Below are 17,699 nucleotides of genomic sequence, written 5' to 3'. Positions count from 1 at the left end.
GGGGATGTTTGGAAAGTGGGGAGGATCAAAATTGAAGGTAATGGGGAGGATAGAAATTGAAGGTAATGGGGAGAAAAAACAAACAAACAAACAAAAAAAAAAACGATCGAACACCGAGTGTAACCGGTCGGCCTCAAGCCTAGACCTAGGCCTCAAGCACCAGGTAAGAACGTCGACAAAAATACTCACAAAATAGCACGATTTTTGAAACAAAACCGAACTAGCAACACACAGTAACATGTAGGTGAGAAAATTAAACAGTTAAAACGGGACAAATAACAACCGGAAACTTAGCTTTGAGAACGTCAGCAGGGAGCCCCGAAGGAGACCTCTCGCTGCTCCAAAACCGGAACCGGAAGGAAGAAAGAATTGCCTCAAGAAAAAGCCAAACCCCTGCACAGCAGGGAAAAATGGCTGTAAAAACGGTCAATATATAGCCAAGGAGACTGCCTAGGTAGCACCAACGCTCTGCACAGAGTATGGTCCCGATGGATGGATGGACTCGGAGAGCAAACAAGCTCCATGAGGACTCTGAATGATAGCTTTCCCTAAGGGTCTGTCTTCGCTCCAATTCTCTTCAACATATATGTAAGCGACATGCCTTGTACCACCTCCAGAAGGTTCGTCTCTGCAGATGGTCTTGCCCTTGCTACCCAAGCAATCAACCTTGAAGATCTCATCAGTACCCTGTCCCAGCACTTCAAGGTAATGGAACAATATTTCATCTTCTGGTACCTCCGCCCAAACCCAACAAAGACTACAGTTACTGCTTTCCATCTCAGCAACCAACTGACTAACAGCAAACTCCAGGTTTCCTTTTGTGGCAAACCAGTCAACAACGAACTGTTCTCCAAATACCTTGGAGTCACCCTGCATCACAACCACAGGTCATGACATTTCAGTGAAACCAGAGAGTTGGTGTTAAAGCCACCCAATGCTCGCCTGTTTATACATTTATCGCTTTTAAAAGACTAGTCTAATAATATTTTTTATAAAGCATTGCAGTGAAGTCTGATCCAAATAATTTTAAATCAATATATGTATTTGTATATTGTAATCAGTAAACTAGTACACATATTAAATGAATGGTAAGCGTCTCGTATAAACAGGCGAGCATTGGGTGGCTTTGACACCATCTCAGGGTGAAATTAAAAAAAAAATTTAAATCATTTGTTAATTCCAACTTCACTACACCAATAGTATACCCCAAAGGAACCTCCATGCCAAATATCAGCATCCTAGTCCACATATCAAATGAATGGGAAGCTTCTAAATAATTTGCACCAAAAACTTTAACGTTGATGTGCTACAAAAAAGTTAAGTTCAAAACAGGTCAAAAATTTTAAACATTTGAAATTCTTTTTTAATTTCAACTTCACTACATCAATAATATACCCCAAAGGAACCTCCATGCTAAATGTCAGCATCCTAGTACACATATTAAATGAATGGCAAGCTTCTAAATAACTTGCACCAAAAACTTTAACATTTTCATGCTGTCACTGACGCTAACGCTCACACCAGGGGTATCGTTATAGCTATCTGTTCTTCAAACAGGCGAGCTAAAAAAATGAACAAAATTTCCATCAAAATTCGTTTTAAAACTGAGAAGTTTAATATCTTTGCCAAATGTTGTGCTGTGGATTCATGTTCAACTTAATGAAGAACCTTATGGTCTCTTGAACTATGGCAATCATTAGAACACAGTATTGAGGGAAGAGTCCCATAAAATATGCTCATGAAGGGTGTAAAGTGCATACATGAAAAGATACAGTTCGAACTATGTTCTTCATTTGAGCGATGAGCGTGGGACTCAGCATTCAATGTGATACATCTTGTGACAAAACAATCTTTTCCTGGTCATTAAAACAATCATTATGCAGACGTTTACAGAGTGATTGTGAAAATGGTTGCCGTGGAAGCAGCAGTGACAATGTACATCTCGTAGCTTGTACACGTTGCTGCGTTTGATCCTGGGGAGTAATTCCTGAAAAATCTATACACTGTATTTGGATTATTCTCGACATCTTTGTTCTTTGATCGTTTTACACTTCTTTCTAATTTTTTTTTCACAATTCTCTTTATTCATTCCAATTCTTGATTTTTCTTCTCTTTCAACTGTTTTCCATCTTTCATCAGAAGAAGTGAATTATTGCAGAAAGTTTCCTGTAAGGCTCACTTGGCTGCACCTGGATGAGGGTGTGGAGTAGCGGCTGAAACTCGAATCCTATCCAGGTTCTTCCCGATAACTCCATCTTTGCTCTTTACCTCTTCAGGTCTTCCATTTCATTGTTTTCACTTCAAATGAATACGTATTTACATGTAAATTCAGTCTTTACAGAAACCTCAATGATGCAAATATGTGCCAGTTGAAGACAGCCACCAAACAAGTTGGGTTTTAAAGTCCACAAACCAGGATTGATATCTCTCCTATGCTTTCATAAAATAGTTTTCAGTGTTGGAACAAATTCTTTCAGAACTGTTAGCAAGCTCAATTTATATTTGTATTCCCTTGAATAAAACATTCATCTGTCTGAAGTCCCATCAATCATCTATATCAAAACAACTGTTGATTATGGATCTTGCTCTATCCCTGACAATGCTCTTGTTTATATGTCAGTCGTTATATGGTGCTTAACAGTTTATTTGTGTGCACAAATCATTACTCGATCTCTCTACACTGTGAGGTTTAACAGTTATTGCATTTGCAAAATAGAAGGGGTGGATACTCTGCTGGACTAGGGTGTCTAGTTGAAAGCACTGGCTTCATATCAACTCATCCTTCACACCCCATCCACTGTTTGAAACAAGTGGTAGCTGCAGAGAAAGGATACAAGCTGTTCTCCCGATCAGGGCTTGGTGGTGTGCTTTCCTGATGTGTTGCTGGAGGGCATCATGCAGAGGCGGCAACATTCCCAGTTCCTTCACCCCTTTCTGGAATCGTCTGCTCCTTGCCCCGTTAACATCTGTTACTTGAGAATTGGGCAAGTACAGGTGACGGATGAAGGCTTCAGCTTCAGGTGCTGTGTCTACAGTAAGATCGCCAATTTGAATATTGTTCAGGGGTTCAGGATTGGAAAGAAATGTTTTCCATGCTTGCTTTTTCCAATTCCATATGTGCTGCTGACTGTATCTCAGCCTGTCACTGCATGAAAAGCAGAGTGGTTTCTGTGGATAGGGTTGGTAGGTCAACATCATGTACCTTGACAAAAAGGCACTGCCTACCTGTCCCAGATCGAAACCAAACTTCCTTGCTGAGCAAGTAAACAAGTAGAACCAGGATATCTGTCTCTGTACACAACAACCAGCCTTTCAAATCCCTCCTGCCAAGCATGAGTTGATCGTAGAAAGTGAACATCTCCTCCTGACAATCCCTGTACATCTTCCCTGTTGGTAAATCCTCCTCCTACCAACACTTCATAGCCATCAAGTGAGTCTGCCTTTGCCAATTGCTGTTCTGACAAGAACTCAGCAAGATTTCCTTTGTTTTCCCCCCAAAGGACATCTGCCACCACCATGCTTCACAGTGGGGATGGTGTTCTTTGGGTTGTGTGCTGCGTTGGCTTTGCGCCAAACTTAATGTTTTGCATTTAGGCCAAAAAGTTCCATCTTGGTTTCGTCAGACCACAAAATTTTTTGCCACATGGCTTGAAAATCTCTGCAGTGATTTTTTGAAAACCTCAAACAGGTCCTCAAGGTGGACTTTTTTGAGTAATGGCTTCCTACTTGTCATCCTATCGCACAGGCCAGACATGTGGAGTGCTTGGGATATTGTTGTCACATGCACACAGTGACCAGTCTTTGCTATCAAGGCATGTGGCTCTTTCAAAGTTGCAATTGGCCTTTTGGTGGCCTCTCTGATCAGTATTCTCCTTCCTTGGCCGTCCAGTTTGGATGGATCTAGGCAGGGTATTGGTGGTGCCATTTGCCTTCCACTTTTTAATGATTGTCTTAACTGTGCCCCAAGGGATATCCAAGGCCTTTGAAATATTTTTATACCCATCCCCTGATCTGTACCTTTCCACAACTTCATCCCGGAGGTCTTTTGAAAGCCCCTCAGTGCTCATGATTGAGTCTTTGCTGTGAAATGCACTACCCAGCAGAGGAAACCTTCAGCAACAGCTGATTTTATTCTGAAATAATCAGTCATGACAATTTGACACAGGTGGAGGCCAATTAATTTGGTGTGTGATTCTTGAAGGTAACTGGTTACACCTGAGCTCATTTACAATTTATACTATTAAGGTGGGGGGTGGACATTCTAGTTTTGTATTTTAAATTTATTTTCTGAAATTTGTCGAATTTGTTTTTCACCTGGAAGTTGTGGGTTACGATGTGTAAATAAAAGTGGGGAAAAAGTCTGATTTGATGCAATTTCATTCCAGGCTAAAAATCAACAAAAGGTAAAAAGTTTGAAAGGAGGTATAGACTTTCTATAGGCACTGTAGGTCGGTGATTCAACTAAATATTAAACATAGGTAGGCTTTCAACCCAATGTCTCAACACACTTAAAACTGAGAAAGATCCTCTCTCCCTCGTCTCAGATCATTCAAGCTCACTGTATCTTTTCTGCACATTTGTAGGTCTTGCCTCTATCTGGAAGGTTAACTCAACAAAATTTACCGGTTCTTTTTGCTGTGTTCACTCCCCCATTCCTATACCCCATTTACCCTTCTGCACTTTGCTCTGTGTTCACTTCAATATCAAAGCAACAGATGACAACCCTCGACTTTATAAGCAAGAGTTGCAGGCATTCTCTTTGAACTCATCCAATGCTTTTGCCTGTCTGAAAGCCGACCTTGCTTCATCATGTATAAACAACTTTGCTCCTGGACAAAGCTTTTTGTTGATCTTTGCAAGAGTTTAAAGAGAGACAAACGTTTTCTATGATATTGAACAACACTCAACAGAACTTCACCAGGCATTTCATTTTGTGCTAATGAGTTCCCTTAACAGGGATGGTAACAGCTAATTGAAAGTACCTTATCATTCATAAATTCTAACCACATCCATATTCTCTCAAGAAATGTTTCTCAAATGACGAAACAAACACGTGTAAGGTAGATGAAAACTGCTCGAGCTGAGCTCCACCCCACATTATTAGTAATGAAACATTGTAATTGTTCTCATACCTGACATAGGCACCAAACACTCCGAGCTCACTGACACACAACTCTGGACGAGATAGTGTGTTGGGACGAATCGGTACATTGCATACTGGAGGAGGTCGCAGGCGGTGCATGAGGATAAAGGCAGTACGGTCTGTTCTTTGCAGCCCTCTCTCGTTGGATTCAAAAAAGTGTACAATGTCTTCGTCATACAGGTTGTTACCTGTGGACAATAATTACTCTCAGTGTATGTACACGTCCATCTATCTTCCATCGATATACGTATACATCTTATACTAATAAGTGTGTGTGTGTGTGTGTGTGTGTGTGTGTGTGTGTGTGTGTGTGTGTGTGTGTGTGTGTGTGTGTGTGTGTGTGTGTGTGTGTGTGTGTGTGTGTGTGTGTGTGTGTGTGTGTGTGTGTGTGTGTGTGTGCGCGTGCGTGCATCAGTGTGTGTATCCTCCAGAACTACATAACTCTAAAACCTAGCAGCCTGAAACTTTGCATGTAAACTAAGAAAACTCCAAGGAAGTGCAGGAGTGAAAGTTGGGTGTTTGGCTTAAATAAAACACCCCTTTTGAAGATATTGTTGTGGGACGGGGGTCAGTGGCGAGAACGGCCACTAGGTGGGGGAGGTTTGCGTCGTCTCCCACCAAACTCCCCGGAATTGTAGGCCATCGCTCGGATAACTCCGCGAGCCGGCGGGTCGTTTAACCGACTGTGGTCGCCAATATTTCAACCGCCTAGCATAGGGTCTATTTGTCTATAACCAATTTACCTAATTAACTACACGATTTCGACTATCGGCACGTCATGCTCGAACTGGGTCACTCTACCGACTGCGGTAGAGTTTCAACTACTGACTACCAACTCCGGTTCGGGTGCAGCCAAGCGGAAACTGCCAAAGCCATGCCGGCTGGAATGAACGGATTATTATCGGGTATAAAAACCCGGCTAAACTCAGATCCGAACCATGCTGGACCAATTCAAGAAGGGACGGAAGCGAACGGGGGGCATTTCTAACAAGTTTTATTTATTGTAAATGAAGACACAAAGCAAGACTTAACGCGAATATGCAAGAAGTATTTACAATGATCCAAAAACACTTATTCAGTTCTACTTAAAGACGGGCCCACATACATACACACACACACACACACAAATAAATAGAAAACCCAGAGTCTTTATTGGACCCTCGCAGCCGTGGAGAGAGACAAGCTGAGGGTTATTCGGTGGGTACCTGGCCGTCGGAGGGAAAGGAGTACTCTGCAATGCGGCACCTGCCAAAGGTCGTCGGTTTGGTCCCAGTCACACGTGTGGGACTCGTGGCTCGTGGCGGAGCTCGCGTGGCGAATAGTCGGGGTCAAAACCAGCCAAGAACTCCTCGTAACAGCCACCGTGAACAACTGGTTCTTCAGCCACCGTGAACAAAACTGGCCCCTCATAACCGCTGCTCATAACCACTCCTCGTAACCACACAAGAACTCTCGTCCACAGAACTTCTCCTTTCACTACTCCACACAGCCCTCACACTCCTCTTCCTTCCTCAAACGCGCCCCTCTCTTAAATATGAGAGGCAAAAAAGAATGCCTTCGTATGGGGCGGAGTTCCGTGAAGCATGCACCAGTGTCTGCCTTGATTGGACAAGGTTCCACGGCATGCCTTTCCGGGACGGGGCCTTGGCCCCTGCCGGGAAACCCCAGCCAATCTTCCATGTGCGTTCATACTTAATGAGTAACAGTATCAATATTGCACACACAGGCCGTCGTGCAAGAGTTACAACGTTTGTGGAAGGAACGTTGGTGGAAGCGGCAAGGAACGCCTGCAAGACCCTGCCTTGGCAAGTCAGAGTGCTTGTAGACAGCGGGTGGGTCGTGGATCGTGATGGGGAATGGATGGTTGTTGGTTGTTCGTTGGAGGGTTCGTTGGATGTAAAGATTTAATAATCTAACAAAAAAGAAATCGCAACGCACGCCTTTGATTCTCCCACTAGACAAAAGGAAAGGGATCTGACTACACACATACTTAACGACATAACTGACTTTTGGAACATCTGTATGTTGAATGCAAATGGTTTTCAGATCCGTAACAATATTTTATGGCCTAATTTAGTTATCCTTTATCAATGCTCATCCTTGGTCACCTTTCTGGGGTCTTAATTCGCCATTATTTTGTTTGGCCTGCTCAACAATGCCTCGACTTGGAACAGGCCCCAATGATTTATTGATGATCAAGCGCTAAAAAATGTTTTTTTCACTTTCCTCTATCATCGAATGCCTCATCTTCATACCTTAAATCACTTGTAAATGCCCAGAGATGCAAGTGGTTTTTATTTCATTTCTGCAAATACGATAACCTCTAGAATCTCTTAACCTTAACCTTTTTGTGTGATCTGCTTTCATTATCCACCCATCACTTCGACATAGATACATATAAAAAAATAACGTACGCATCTCACATTGACGGACTGTGTTGGGCCCGCTGTGCCGTGTGGTGCCTTGGGTGATGCCTTGCCCACTGAAAATGTTGTGCAATTTCATTTTTGGATGACATCGTTTTGTTTAACCTTTTTGTGTGATCCGCTTTCATTATCCACCCATCACTTTGACCAAGTTACATATAAAAATAAAAATAACGTCCATTTATCTCATGTTTGAAGATCCTCCATGTTGGTTCGACCTGTGAAAAGCATCGAATGATATTTTGTTTTCTTAGTGACTTGATATATTTTTGAATTAAATTTTGCTAATTTTTCACTTGAATTCTATATTTTAAAAACTATATTTAAAGGTAAACCTTTGTGGTTCTCCTTTTCATATACTTTATCCATGCAGAACTTGGAACAGGCCGCGTTTGCTGCACAGGAGTGGAGGCTACTCACCCGGAGGATTTAAAAAGCTTAGCGGAGGACCAACCAACCATGGTGTTTTGATAGCAAAGATAATGACCTTTAAATGTGCAAAAACAAATTTAACTGATATTTTAATGGAGTAAGGTATGCCAGATGCCTGGTGTTGGCTTAATGGTTAGGGTGGTGGGCTTGGGATCTTCGGATCCTGAATTCAAATCCCCCTTGGCTGTTGAATTAATACCAGGTGTCATCGGAAGGATGACTCTGCCTGTCATCCTTCCGAGGTCGGCAAAATGAGTGCCAGCTTGCTGGTATCCTGTTTCGGAGTGGTGACTTGTCCAGGATTGTGCCCAATAACCAAGGAGACTGCTTAGGTAGCACCAACACTCTGCACAGAGTATGGTCCCAATGGATGGATGGATGGATGGATATGCCAGGAACATATGATGCCAAGAATTGCTACTTGGGTTACACACTACCTTGGTACAGCCAGGATGGAATTTCAGTCGTACAGTTTATTTTAACTTTTAACCTCAGCAGTGTATGAGCGATCGCGTTTTCCTTTGTCCTCATGACTGTTTCTAAAGCAATTGATTATTTTATAATCGGCTTTGCTTAAGAAAGGTTATGTGCTTTCTCTTTGTGAGTTTCAAAGCAAAATAAATTCGAAAACACCCGATTTCCAAGCAGTTTGCCGTATTAACACATTTTTCAGATTACAACCAAATTTTTTCAACCTGCCACACAATAATTAGTAGCTGTTTATGAAGATTAATGTTTATGCACATCTCCCTGAAACATCTATAATATATCAAGCACCTTCTTATGTGTGTTGTTCAAATAGCATAACATATTCTCTCTGCTAACTACCTTCCCCAAACCTCTGTCTCTGTCTCTTTCTCTCTTTCTCTCTTTCTCTCTTTCTCTCTTTCTCTCTTTCTCTCTTTCTCTCTTTCTCTCTTTCTCTCTTTCTCTCTTTCTCTCTTTCTCTATCTCTATCTCTATCTCTATCTCTCTCTCCCACTCCCTTCTCGCACCCCTCCCTCCCAGAGTGTATAGTGATGTGTGGTGAGGCATCGCTCTCCTCTCCCCCCCCCTTCCTTGCTTCCTCCCCCCTTCCCTTCCTCTCTCTCCCTCCTCCCCTTCCTCGCTGCTTTATTTTGCAGTCGGGTGGCTCCCATAAAAAGAAGGAAATAAACAAGAAGCGAACATTGACGAAAACAACTTGTGAAAGTTGCATCCAAAGCAGCCTTAACTCAACAGCAAGAAGCAAGAAGAGTAGCAAATGCAGCAGAAATGGCTGCATCTAGAGCAGCTGTAACTCCTGAAGACCAAGAAAGAAGACGAGAGGAAAACACTGCAACAAAAGCTGCATCCAGAGCATCTGAAACTCCTCAAGAGCAAGAAAGATGATGAGAGGAAAACACTGCAGCAAAAGCTGCATCCAGAGCAGCCTTAATTCCTGAAGAGCAAGAAAGAAGGGAGGCAAATGCAAAAAGGAATGGCTGCATCCAGGAACCAGCCCTGGAGAGAAAAAGAAAAGTCTGCATTCTCCTACAATCCTGCCTTGGATTATGTTTCTGATCCAATAGTTGCTGTTGGCTCAATGTCAATTATTTGCATGCACTGTGATGCCATGAAATGGACAGGTGAAGTTCCAGGGATATGCTGCAACAGTTGCAAGGTTCGGCTGCCCCAAATGAATACTCCTGAAGCGCTTTGTACATTGTTAACAGTCAACACTCCAAATGCAAGTCATTTCCAAAGCAATATCAGAAGTTACAACTCATGCTTCAACATGACATATTTCGGCACCACAAAAGAGATCAGTGAATCTAGCTACATGCCCACATTTGAAATACAGGAGCAGGTTTATCATTAGATTGGCAGTCTACAGCCACTACCAAATTAAGAGCCAAACTTCCTGCAGATCTACTTCATTTGGTGACAATACAAAGCAGGCTAAACAGAACTGAAACAATCATTCCAACCAAGCTGGAGATGGTGTTGCAGTTGCAAGAAATGCTCCACAAGGAGAACAACTATGTACAGAGTCTCAAGTGTGCCACGGAGAAGATGACACCAGAGTATAAAGTTGTCATTCATTCAGGCAAAAATTCAGCTGGGGAGCATGAGCAGCACTTCATTGCACCATCCACATCAGAAGTGGCTGTCATCCTGGCTGGTGAACAACATGGCAATTGAGACATTGTGCTGCAACTCAGAAACAACTCCCTCCAGAAAATTGCTGAGATACACCGATCATATAATGCACTTCAGTATCCACTAATTTTCTAGCAGAGTGATGATGGATACAATTTTGAACTGCAAAAAAGCAAACCCAGAAACAGCACTGCCAAGTGAAAATAAGATTTCTGCCATAGACTTTTTATGCCTGCAGGATTATGCTGCGAGCTGGAAATTTCAATCACATCTTGCGATTCAAAGATCTTTTCCACCAAGATTGAGGCAGAAAGGCTGAGGATTCATTCAAAAGAAACAAAATAAACTCTGAGTCAAAAACTATGTTCACCTCAAGGATGCCATGAACAATGATGGAAATGCTGCCAATGTTGGCCAATTGGTCATCTTGCCTTCCAGTTTCACAGGTGGTTCACTACATGCATGAGCGCACTCAGGATGCCAAGACATATGTGTGAAACTATGGCCGACCTGATCTCTTCATCACCTTCACCTGCAACCCAGGTTGGGAGTAAGTGGCCAATGAACTGATGCCAGGCAAAAAAAAACACAGCATTGCCATGATTTGCTGGCAAGAGTATTCTGACAAAAAAATGAAGGCATTGATGAATGTCATCGCCAAGTGAACGATTTTTGGAGCAATTAAGTGCTGCATGTACACAATTAAGTGGCAAAAGTGTGGCTTGCCACATGCCCATATTCTGACTTGGCTTCAAGATGAACTTCATGTGCACAGAGTGGATGACTTCATCAGTGCTGAACGTCCAGACCCAGAAATTGATACACTCCTGTTCAGCACTATCAAAGCACAGATGGTGCATGTTTCCTGTAGAAACATCAATCCAAACTCACCATGCATGAAAAATAACAAATGCACAAAAAGGTACCTTTGACACATTTTGAAAGACAGACTGGACAAGACGGATACCCACTGCATCGTCGGAGAAAACCAGAAGATGGTGGATTGACAACAACCATCAGAGTTCGTGGTTGTGAGGTTGAAGTTGACTACAGGTGGATTGTTTCATACTGTCCACTCCTCACATGGCCATTCAGTGCACACATCAATGTTGAGTACTGCCAATCTGCAAAATCCATCAAATATGTGTGCAAGTATGTCAATAAAGGATCTGACATGGCTGTGTTTGGTCTGACAATGGATTGGACTGTGCATGATGAGGTTCGGCAATATGAATTGGGAAGCTACATCAGCAGTGAAGCCATCTAGAGGATCCTGAACGTCCCAATTCATGAGCGACATCCCATTGTGGTTCATCTCAGTGCACTCCTTGAGAATGGCCAGAGAGTATACATCACTGAGGAAAATGTACATGAGCGCATCCAAGTTCCAAAAGACACAACTCTCCTGCTTTCTTCGATCTCTGCCAGGATGATGAATTTGCTCCTGAACTGTTGTGTCATCAGATACCCACTGACTACACATGGAATATTGACAGCAAGAAGTGGGTTTTCCACAGAGCGGGACAAACTGTACCAGACCAGCGAGACATCAAAACAAGTGATGCACTTGGTCGTGTGTACACGGGACATACATCTTTAAAATTTTGAATGCTTTTACCTGAGACTGCTTCTGCATGAGGTCAAACGTCCAACATCATTTGAGGACTAGTAAACAGTGGATTCCACAATCTGTGAAACTTACAAACAGGCTTGCCAGCTCAGAGAACTCCTGGAGGATGACACACACTGGAACAGCACATTGGAGGAGGCAACTGCAACTCGATCACCATGGATGCTGCGAAACCTGTTTGCCATCATGTTGCACACATGTGCCGTGTCAACCCCTCAACAACTATGGGACAACCACAAGGAGAAGCTGGCAAAGGACATTTTGATTCAGGCACAAGTGCTCACCAGATTCTCTCAGCGAGGGAGTCTCGTGAGTGGAGGAGGCCAGTGGGCCGACCACGTGCCTCATGGTTGCAACAGGTTGACCATCATCTCAAGGAGATGGGGATGGGCCTGGCATCTGCCTGGGGGATGGCCAGACGGAAGCCCCTGGAGTACCGGCGGAAAGTGGACACAGCGACGCGCTGTTCTGGCAGATGCTCACATACCTGACCTGACAAGTGCAAAATCTTAACCTGGAGCTAGACTACAGCAATGCCATCTTCAATGAAGTGCTCATTATCATATGAAGACAAGATCAAGGCTTTGGGTGGCTCTGACCTCAAAACATTTGGCCTTTCTGACTCACAACAACACAATGACAGAGCTCACAAATGCAATTTTGAGAGAGACCAAAGACATACTACAAGATGGAACAGCTTGCTGAATACATCCAGGAGAATGAGCCCTGTTTAGTTCCAGACCAAAGAGATGCTTTCAATAGGATTAGACAAGCAGTTTTCAATGGGAATGGTGGCACTTGGTGGTCTTTCTGGGTACTCCCTGTGGAAGTGGAAAAAAATTTCTTATCAATCTCCTTTTGGCAAAAATCTGGCAGAGAAACATCATTGCCCTTGCAGTGGCATCATCAGGCATTGCTGCCACACTGTTGACAGGAGGAAGAACAGCTCACTCAGTCATCAAGTTACTCTTAAATCTGCCAAGTATGGAGGCACCAACCTGCAACATTGATGGAGGCACTGGCAAAGCAAAGGTCCTGCAGGAGTGCCAGTTCATTGTCTAGGATGAATGTATGATGTCTCACAAAGCTTCCTTAGAGGTTCTTGATCGCGCCCTGCAAGATCTTCGACATAATGTTAAACATTTTTCCTGTTTGCAAGAGTTTTCCAACATTTCAAATTCCAACAGGAAAGAACATCATATTTCCTGTTGAAATGTATGGATGTGAGTCGTGAACAGTGAAGAATAAAGAAAGGAAGAAGATTGACAGTTTTGAAATGTGGTGGTGGAGGCTAATGTTAACAACTTCATGGACTGCAAGAAAACCGAGAGAGAGCAATCAGAGATTGCAGAATCTCACCAGGACTTCTGTGTGGTGTATTTTCTGTGCAAATAAATGTAAGGTTGGACTAAATGAAAGATCATTAATGACAAATGAAGGGTCTAAATGGTCTCGTTGTAAAGATGTAAAGGTCTAAAATGGTCTCAATGGGTCTTCCTGGTGTTGGCTCACTGGTTAGGGTAGCGGCTTGGGATCCAAGGATCTTGAGTTCAAGCCACGTTGGCCACTGAATTAATACACACCAGGGGGTTGACTCAGCCTGTCATCCTTCTGAGGTCGGCAAATTGAGTACCAGCTTGGTGGGATATTTGAGCCATTCGAGGTCAGAAAATCATCTATGGCAGCGGGTAGATGAGGCACGAATTAGCGACTGCTAATATACTTGCAGAACGGTAAGAAGTGCACTCCGCCTTATGGGGGGGACTGGTTAAAGCGAACACCGCGATCTTAGGACTGGAAACCACTGTAGATTATTTCTGCCATCGAGAGGCAAATGCCCGAGTACGCTCAATCAGATGATAAAATGGGTCTTTTCAGTCAACTGGGTCTTTTGGGTCCTTGACTTTTCAGTCATCTAGATCTTTGGGGTCTTCTGGGCCTTATGTGTCTTTGGGGTATGAAAGGGTTTTCAACAGTTGAAGGAGTCTCAGCAGTCTAAGGGGTCGAAAAGGTACATTCCAATAGTACGTAATTAGAAGACATATGTGTGTGAAGTCAGGGTGCAACTGACGTTCAAACAGTACATAATTAATAGACATATAGTCACACGACTTCATGGCTTCATGGACTGACCATGCTACTTTTTTTGTATACATTGTCGAGAATTGTATGAGAGCTAACACACAACGCACAACAAGGGGAGCAGGAAAGAAGAGGGGCAGGAGAGGGAAGGACATAACAGTGGGGAACAGAGACATTAGGAGATCTATGGAAGAGAGAGGGATCTATGGAAGACAGCTGAAGAAGGACTTTGCATGACGGAGGATGGCCAGTCGTTGACTGTTTTAGAGGCCAGGTAGGAAATCTGGCTTTCCCAGGAAGGATCATGGCAGATAGTGAAACCCAAAAGCTTGAATAAAAGGACTTCTTCCAGAGGATTATTGAGAAAGTAGATGGGGGGGGCGGTTCCAAACGGTCCTTTCAGAGAGACATAGTGAGAGTGTGAGATTTGTCAGGATTGAAAGACATGTTCCACGTGTTGGACCAGTTAGTGATTTTATCCTGATCTGCAGAGAACGAAGAAGCTGATGCTTGCTGGACTGAGGAATGACAGGTAGTACAGCAGAGGGTGGAGTGATCAGCAAAGAGATAAAAAGGATTTTCCAGAGAGTCTGAGAGATCATTGATGAAAACCAAAAAAAGAACAGGGCCCAGAACGCTGCCTTGAGGAACTCAGCCTGGACAGGAAGAGGGGATGAAAGAACTCCATTTAGGGTCACATGTTCACTGCAACAGGAGAGGAAGTCTGTGAGCCATGAGTGGAGATGGCCTTGGATACTATAAGAAGAGAGATTGGTGAGCAGGGCAGGGTGCCTGTCCGTGTCAAAAGCACGTGATATGTCGAGGGATAAGGCTCTGATTTCATGTCTGGCACTGAGGACCTCCATCCATTGTTGGGAGAGTAGAAGTAGCATATCCAGTGTAGAGTGGCCTGGTCTGAAACCAAGTTGATGATCGGAAATCAAGCCATTGGAGAAGAGGAAGGATTTCATGTTTGAAGCGATGATGGATTCCATAACATTGCTGATAATTGGGAAAAGGCTGATTGGTCTGTAGTTGCAGGGATCTGTTTTTGCACCATTTTTATGCAGGGCAGTGATGTTAGCAGATTTCCAAGCAGATGGCAGATGACCTTGAGCAAATGATAGAGTGAGCAAAAGCGGAGGAGCAGGTTTTTAGGACACCTGAGCTGAAGCCGTCTGGACCGGTTGCAGAATCTGAGTCGAGGTTTGACAGGTCAGAGATGCGACTAAAGACATTGCTTGAGGGATGCAATAAAGGCGAATTCAGAGAATGGAGAGAAGAAACGTTGTAACAATTGGACTTTTTAGACAAAGACAAGGGATAAAAGAAAGATCAAATTGATAGCAGTCTGTTGAAATAGAAAAAGAGTAGTGAATTATGACACAGTAGTGAGAACCACACGTGTGAAAAAGGAAGTTGAAGTATTATAAGAGATCGTTTTTTGTATTATTATTATTTTTTTTATTTTTTTTTTGATAAAGATTGCATAAGATTAGGTAAAGGAAAGTTTGAAGAGAAATCGTGATAAAAATGGTGAATTTGGTTCGGTACACGCAGAGGGGAGAGTTGTTTAGTAAAAAGTGAATATTTTTTTATCTTTTTTTTTTTTAATAAGGAAGGCGTATGATTCAGAAGAGGAAAGGTTGAAGTAAAATCGTGGAGGTGTATGGTGAATTTGTATCAGTAAACACAGAGTGAAACTAATGGGTCGATGAAAAGTACCAGGAAGATGAAGAGGTAGAGAAACGTGTGGTTTCAGGTGTACAGCTGGAGAGGATACAAGGAAAGAAAAAAAAATTTTTGATGGATTTTGTTGGATCACATATATAATAAATCAATGCTTTCTGACTGTTACCTCACTTCCATGAGTCTAGATTATATGAATGAAAAAACAAGTTAATATTCCACCTGATGTCTTTTGGCTTTCTCATTAAGCTTTTAAGATATGTAAAAAAAATAAACAAAAATGATTGCTCTGGTTTGTAAAGAAAACTAGAAGGGCGCTTGGTAGAACGTATACCTCCACCACGTCATGCTTGATCCATGAGAACATATCAGGCCCATCACATTTTTTAAATATCATGCTATACAGTACTATATCTTTTATGGCCCCAGCTCTCAATGGTGAGGAATCACTCCAAAAATTAAATAATTCTCGCATCCAGATCCTGATTCGGATCTTCACCAAAATCTAATCAGTTCGTCCTTGTCACACACCCAACCTATCCACAAAATTTCATCCGGATCCATCCACAACTTTTTTAGATATCATGCACTCAAACAAACAAACAAAAAGGGGTGAAAACATAACCTCCTTCACCTTCGGTGGCAGAGGTAATTATGCAAAATATCTCTGCTCCACCCACCTCCTCCCTCTCGCTGTGGTTTCAGCACGTACTCACTGGGGTTGGCAAGTGCCTCCTGGACAGCCTTCTCTCCATCCTCACCCTGGGATATTAGCATTGCAAAAGGAGAAGCACATGAAGAAAATCCTGAGATTCCTCTTTAATAAACGACCCCAATCACAAGGTATGTCAACACAACAAGTGACAATTACAAATCAACGAGCGAAAGGTGGTTAAAAAAAAATACCACGACAGAAAGCAAGAATAAGAAAAAAGGAAATCCTTTTATTCTTGTGCTGGTTGGAAGAGCTCAAAATGGGAGGTTAAGGCTTTAAAATGCTTAAAGAAAAGAAGAGAGTACAAGTCTGAAGACGACAATGGTTCAGGCCTAAGTCACATTTGCTCTACGGCGAGGATACGGCGGCCGTACGCCCTCTGAATTGGGAGAAACGTGCGGCGGCCGCAGAGTTTCTGCGGTGGCCCCAGGGTGGCCCTACACCTTTTGGCTATCATTTACAGGCCGTAGGGGTCGCCGTGGAATTATAACGCAGAGTTATAACTTTTTTCATTTCTGCGTTCGCCGTAGCAATTCGACATGCCATGGTTGTGACGTAGTTGTGTTCCACGTCGACCGTACGTAGGGCGTACGGTGGACTTGCGTTATTCGTGCGGCTGCCGTAGTCTCTTATCAATGAAAAATGAATTTTGCCCTAAAAACCGAACACATTAAAAAAAAACGAACACAACGAAGCGTTCATGTTTGTTCACGTGTCTCCCCCACCTGTTCGAGCCGCATCTTCGCGCCTTGTTCATTCAGTTCGTCGGTAGAAGTCCTCGTGAAAGCATCTCTCGTGTGTCGATCGCTACTTTACCGCGTGTTTTTTTTTTTTTACTCATCTTGTGTTTTAATTAATAACAAAAAAGCAATCCGATCACGTGGTGTGACGGACTGTCGGGCAAGGATTTAATTTCACAGAAACCCGGTTGTAATTTGGAATATCCATGATTACCTCAGCCCGATGTGTTTGATGAAAGTGATTGTGGTACTGGGGGCATCATGTTGATGAGCTGCCCTGGGGGCAGCGCTCTCGCAGAGTGCGCGAGCGATCGGAACCCAGGCCGGAGCTCGAGCCTGTGTGAACCTTTGGATTGGTGATTGTACCAGTTTAATGCAATACACCGCCACCGAAGGTCATTTACTCATCTTATTTTACCTTAAACATGGGTAATTTCAGTTGAAAGTGTCTTGAAAGTGGGTTTTCTTGGGGTGCAGGAACAGATTAATTCACTCCATTATTTCTTATTGGGAAAATAGTTTGGGAATCGAACTTTTTGCAATCTGAACAGCCTCCTGGAATGATTTTAATTCGGATTCTGGGGGCACCACGTACTGGTATGTTCCGAACTTTTATATTTTTATTTCAGTAAAAAAAAGAACTGGTATATATATATATATATATATATATATATATATATATATATATATATATATATATATATATATATATATATATATA

The 17,699-nt window shown here is 42.8% G+C and overlaps 1 protein-coding gene across 8 annotated transcripts in view; it reads right to left on the bottom strand.

Moving 5' to 3' along the window:
- The window catches only part of LOC147012107 (glutathione synthetase-like), a 50,463-nt gene that overhangs the window by 18,366 nt on the left and 14,398 nt on the right, over positions 1 to 17,699 (bottom strand). The window contains exons 2-5 of one of the 8 annotated variants that reach the window (XR_015052032.1): positions 16,204 to 16,285; positions 15,560 to 15,604; positions 12,751 to 12,874; positions 5,133 to 5,331 (exon numbers count right to left, since the gene is read on the bottom strand). Coding sequence is in view for 4 of the 8 variants with exons in the window: in XM_085858373.1 (XP_085714499.1) it covers positions 5,133 to 5,331; positions 15,560 to 15,604; positions 16,204 to 16,285; positions 16,964 to 16,978 (341 nt within the window). In the remaining 4 variants the exon portion in view is untranslated. Of the gene's footprint in view, positions 1 to 5,132; positions 5,332 to 11,824; positions 11,886 to 12,750; positions 12,875 to 15,559; positions 15,605 to 16,203; positions 16,286 to 16,963; positions 17,192 to 17,699 lie in introns of those variants that run through there. The other 7 variants (XR_015052034.1, XM_085858373.1, XR_015052033.1 and 4 more) reach the window with 7 other exon arrangements.

This window comes from Eptatretus burgeri, chromosome 15 (genome assembly GCF_056783735.1).
Source record: "Eptatretus burgeri isolate ZD-2024b chromosome 15, Ebu_testis_v1, whole genome shotgun sequence".
In the NCBI taxonomy this organism is placed as follows: Eukaryota; Metazoa; Chordata; class Myxini; order Myxiniformes; family Myxinidae; genus Eptatretus; species Eptatretus burgeri.
This window is presented reverse-complemented; position numbering and strand designations above follow the sequence as displayed.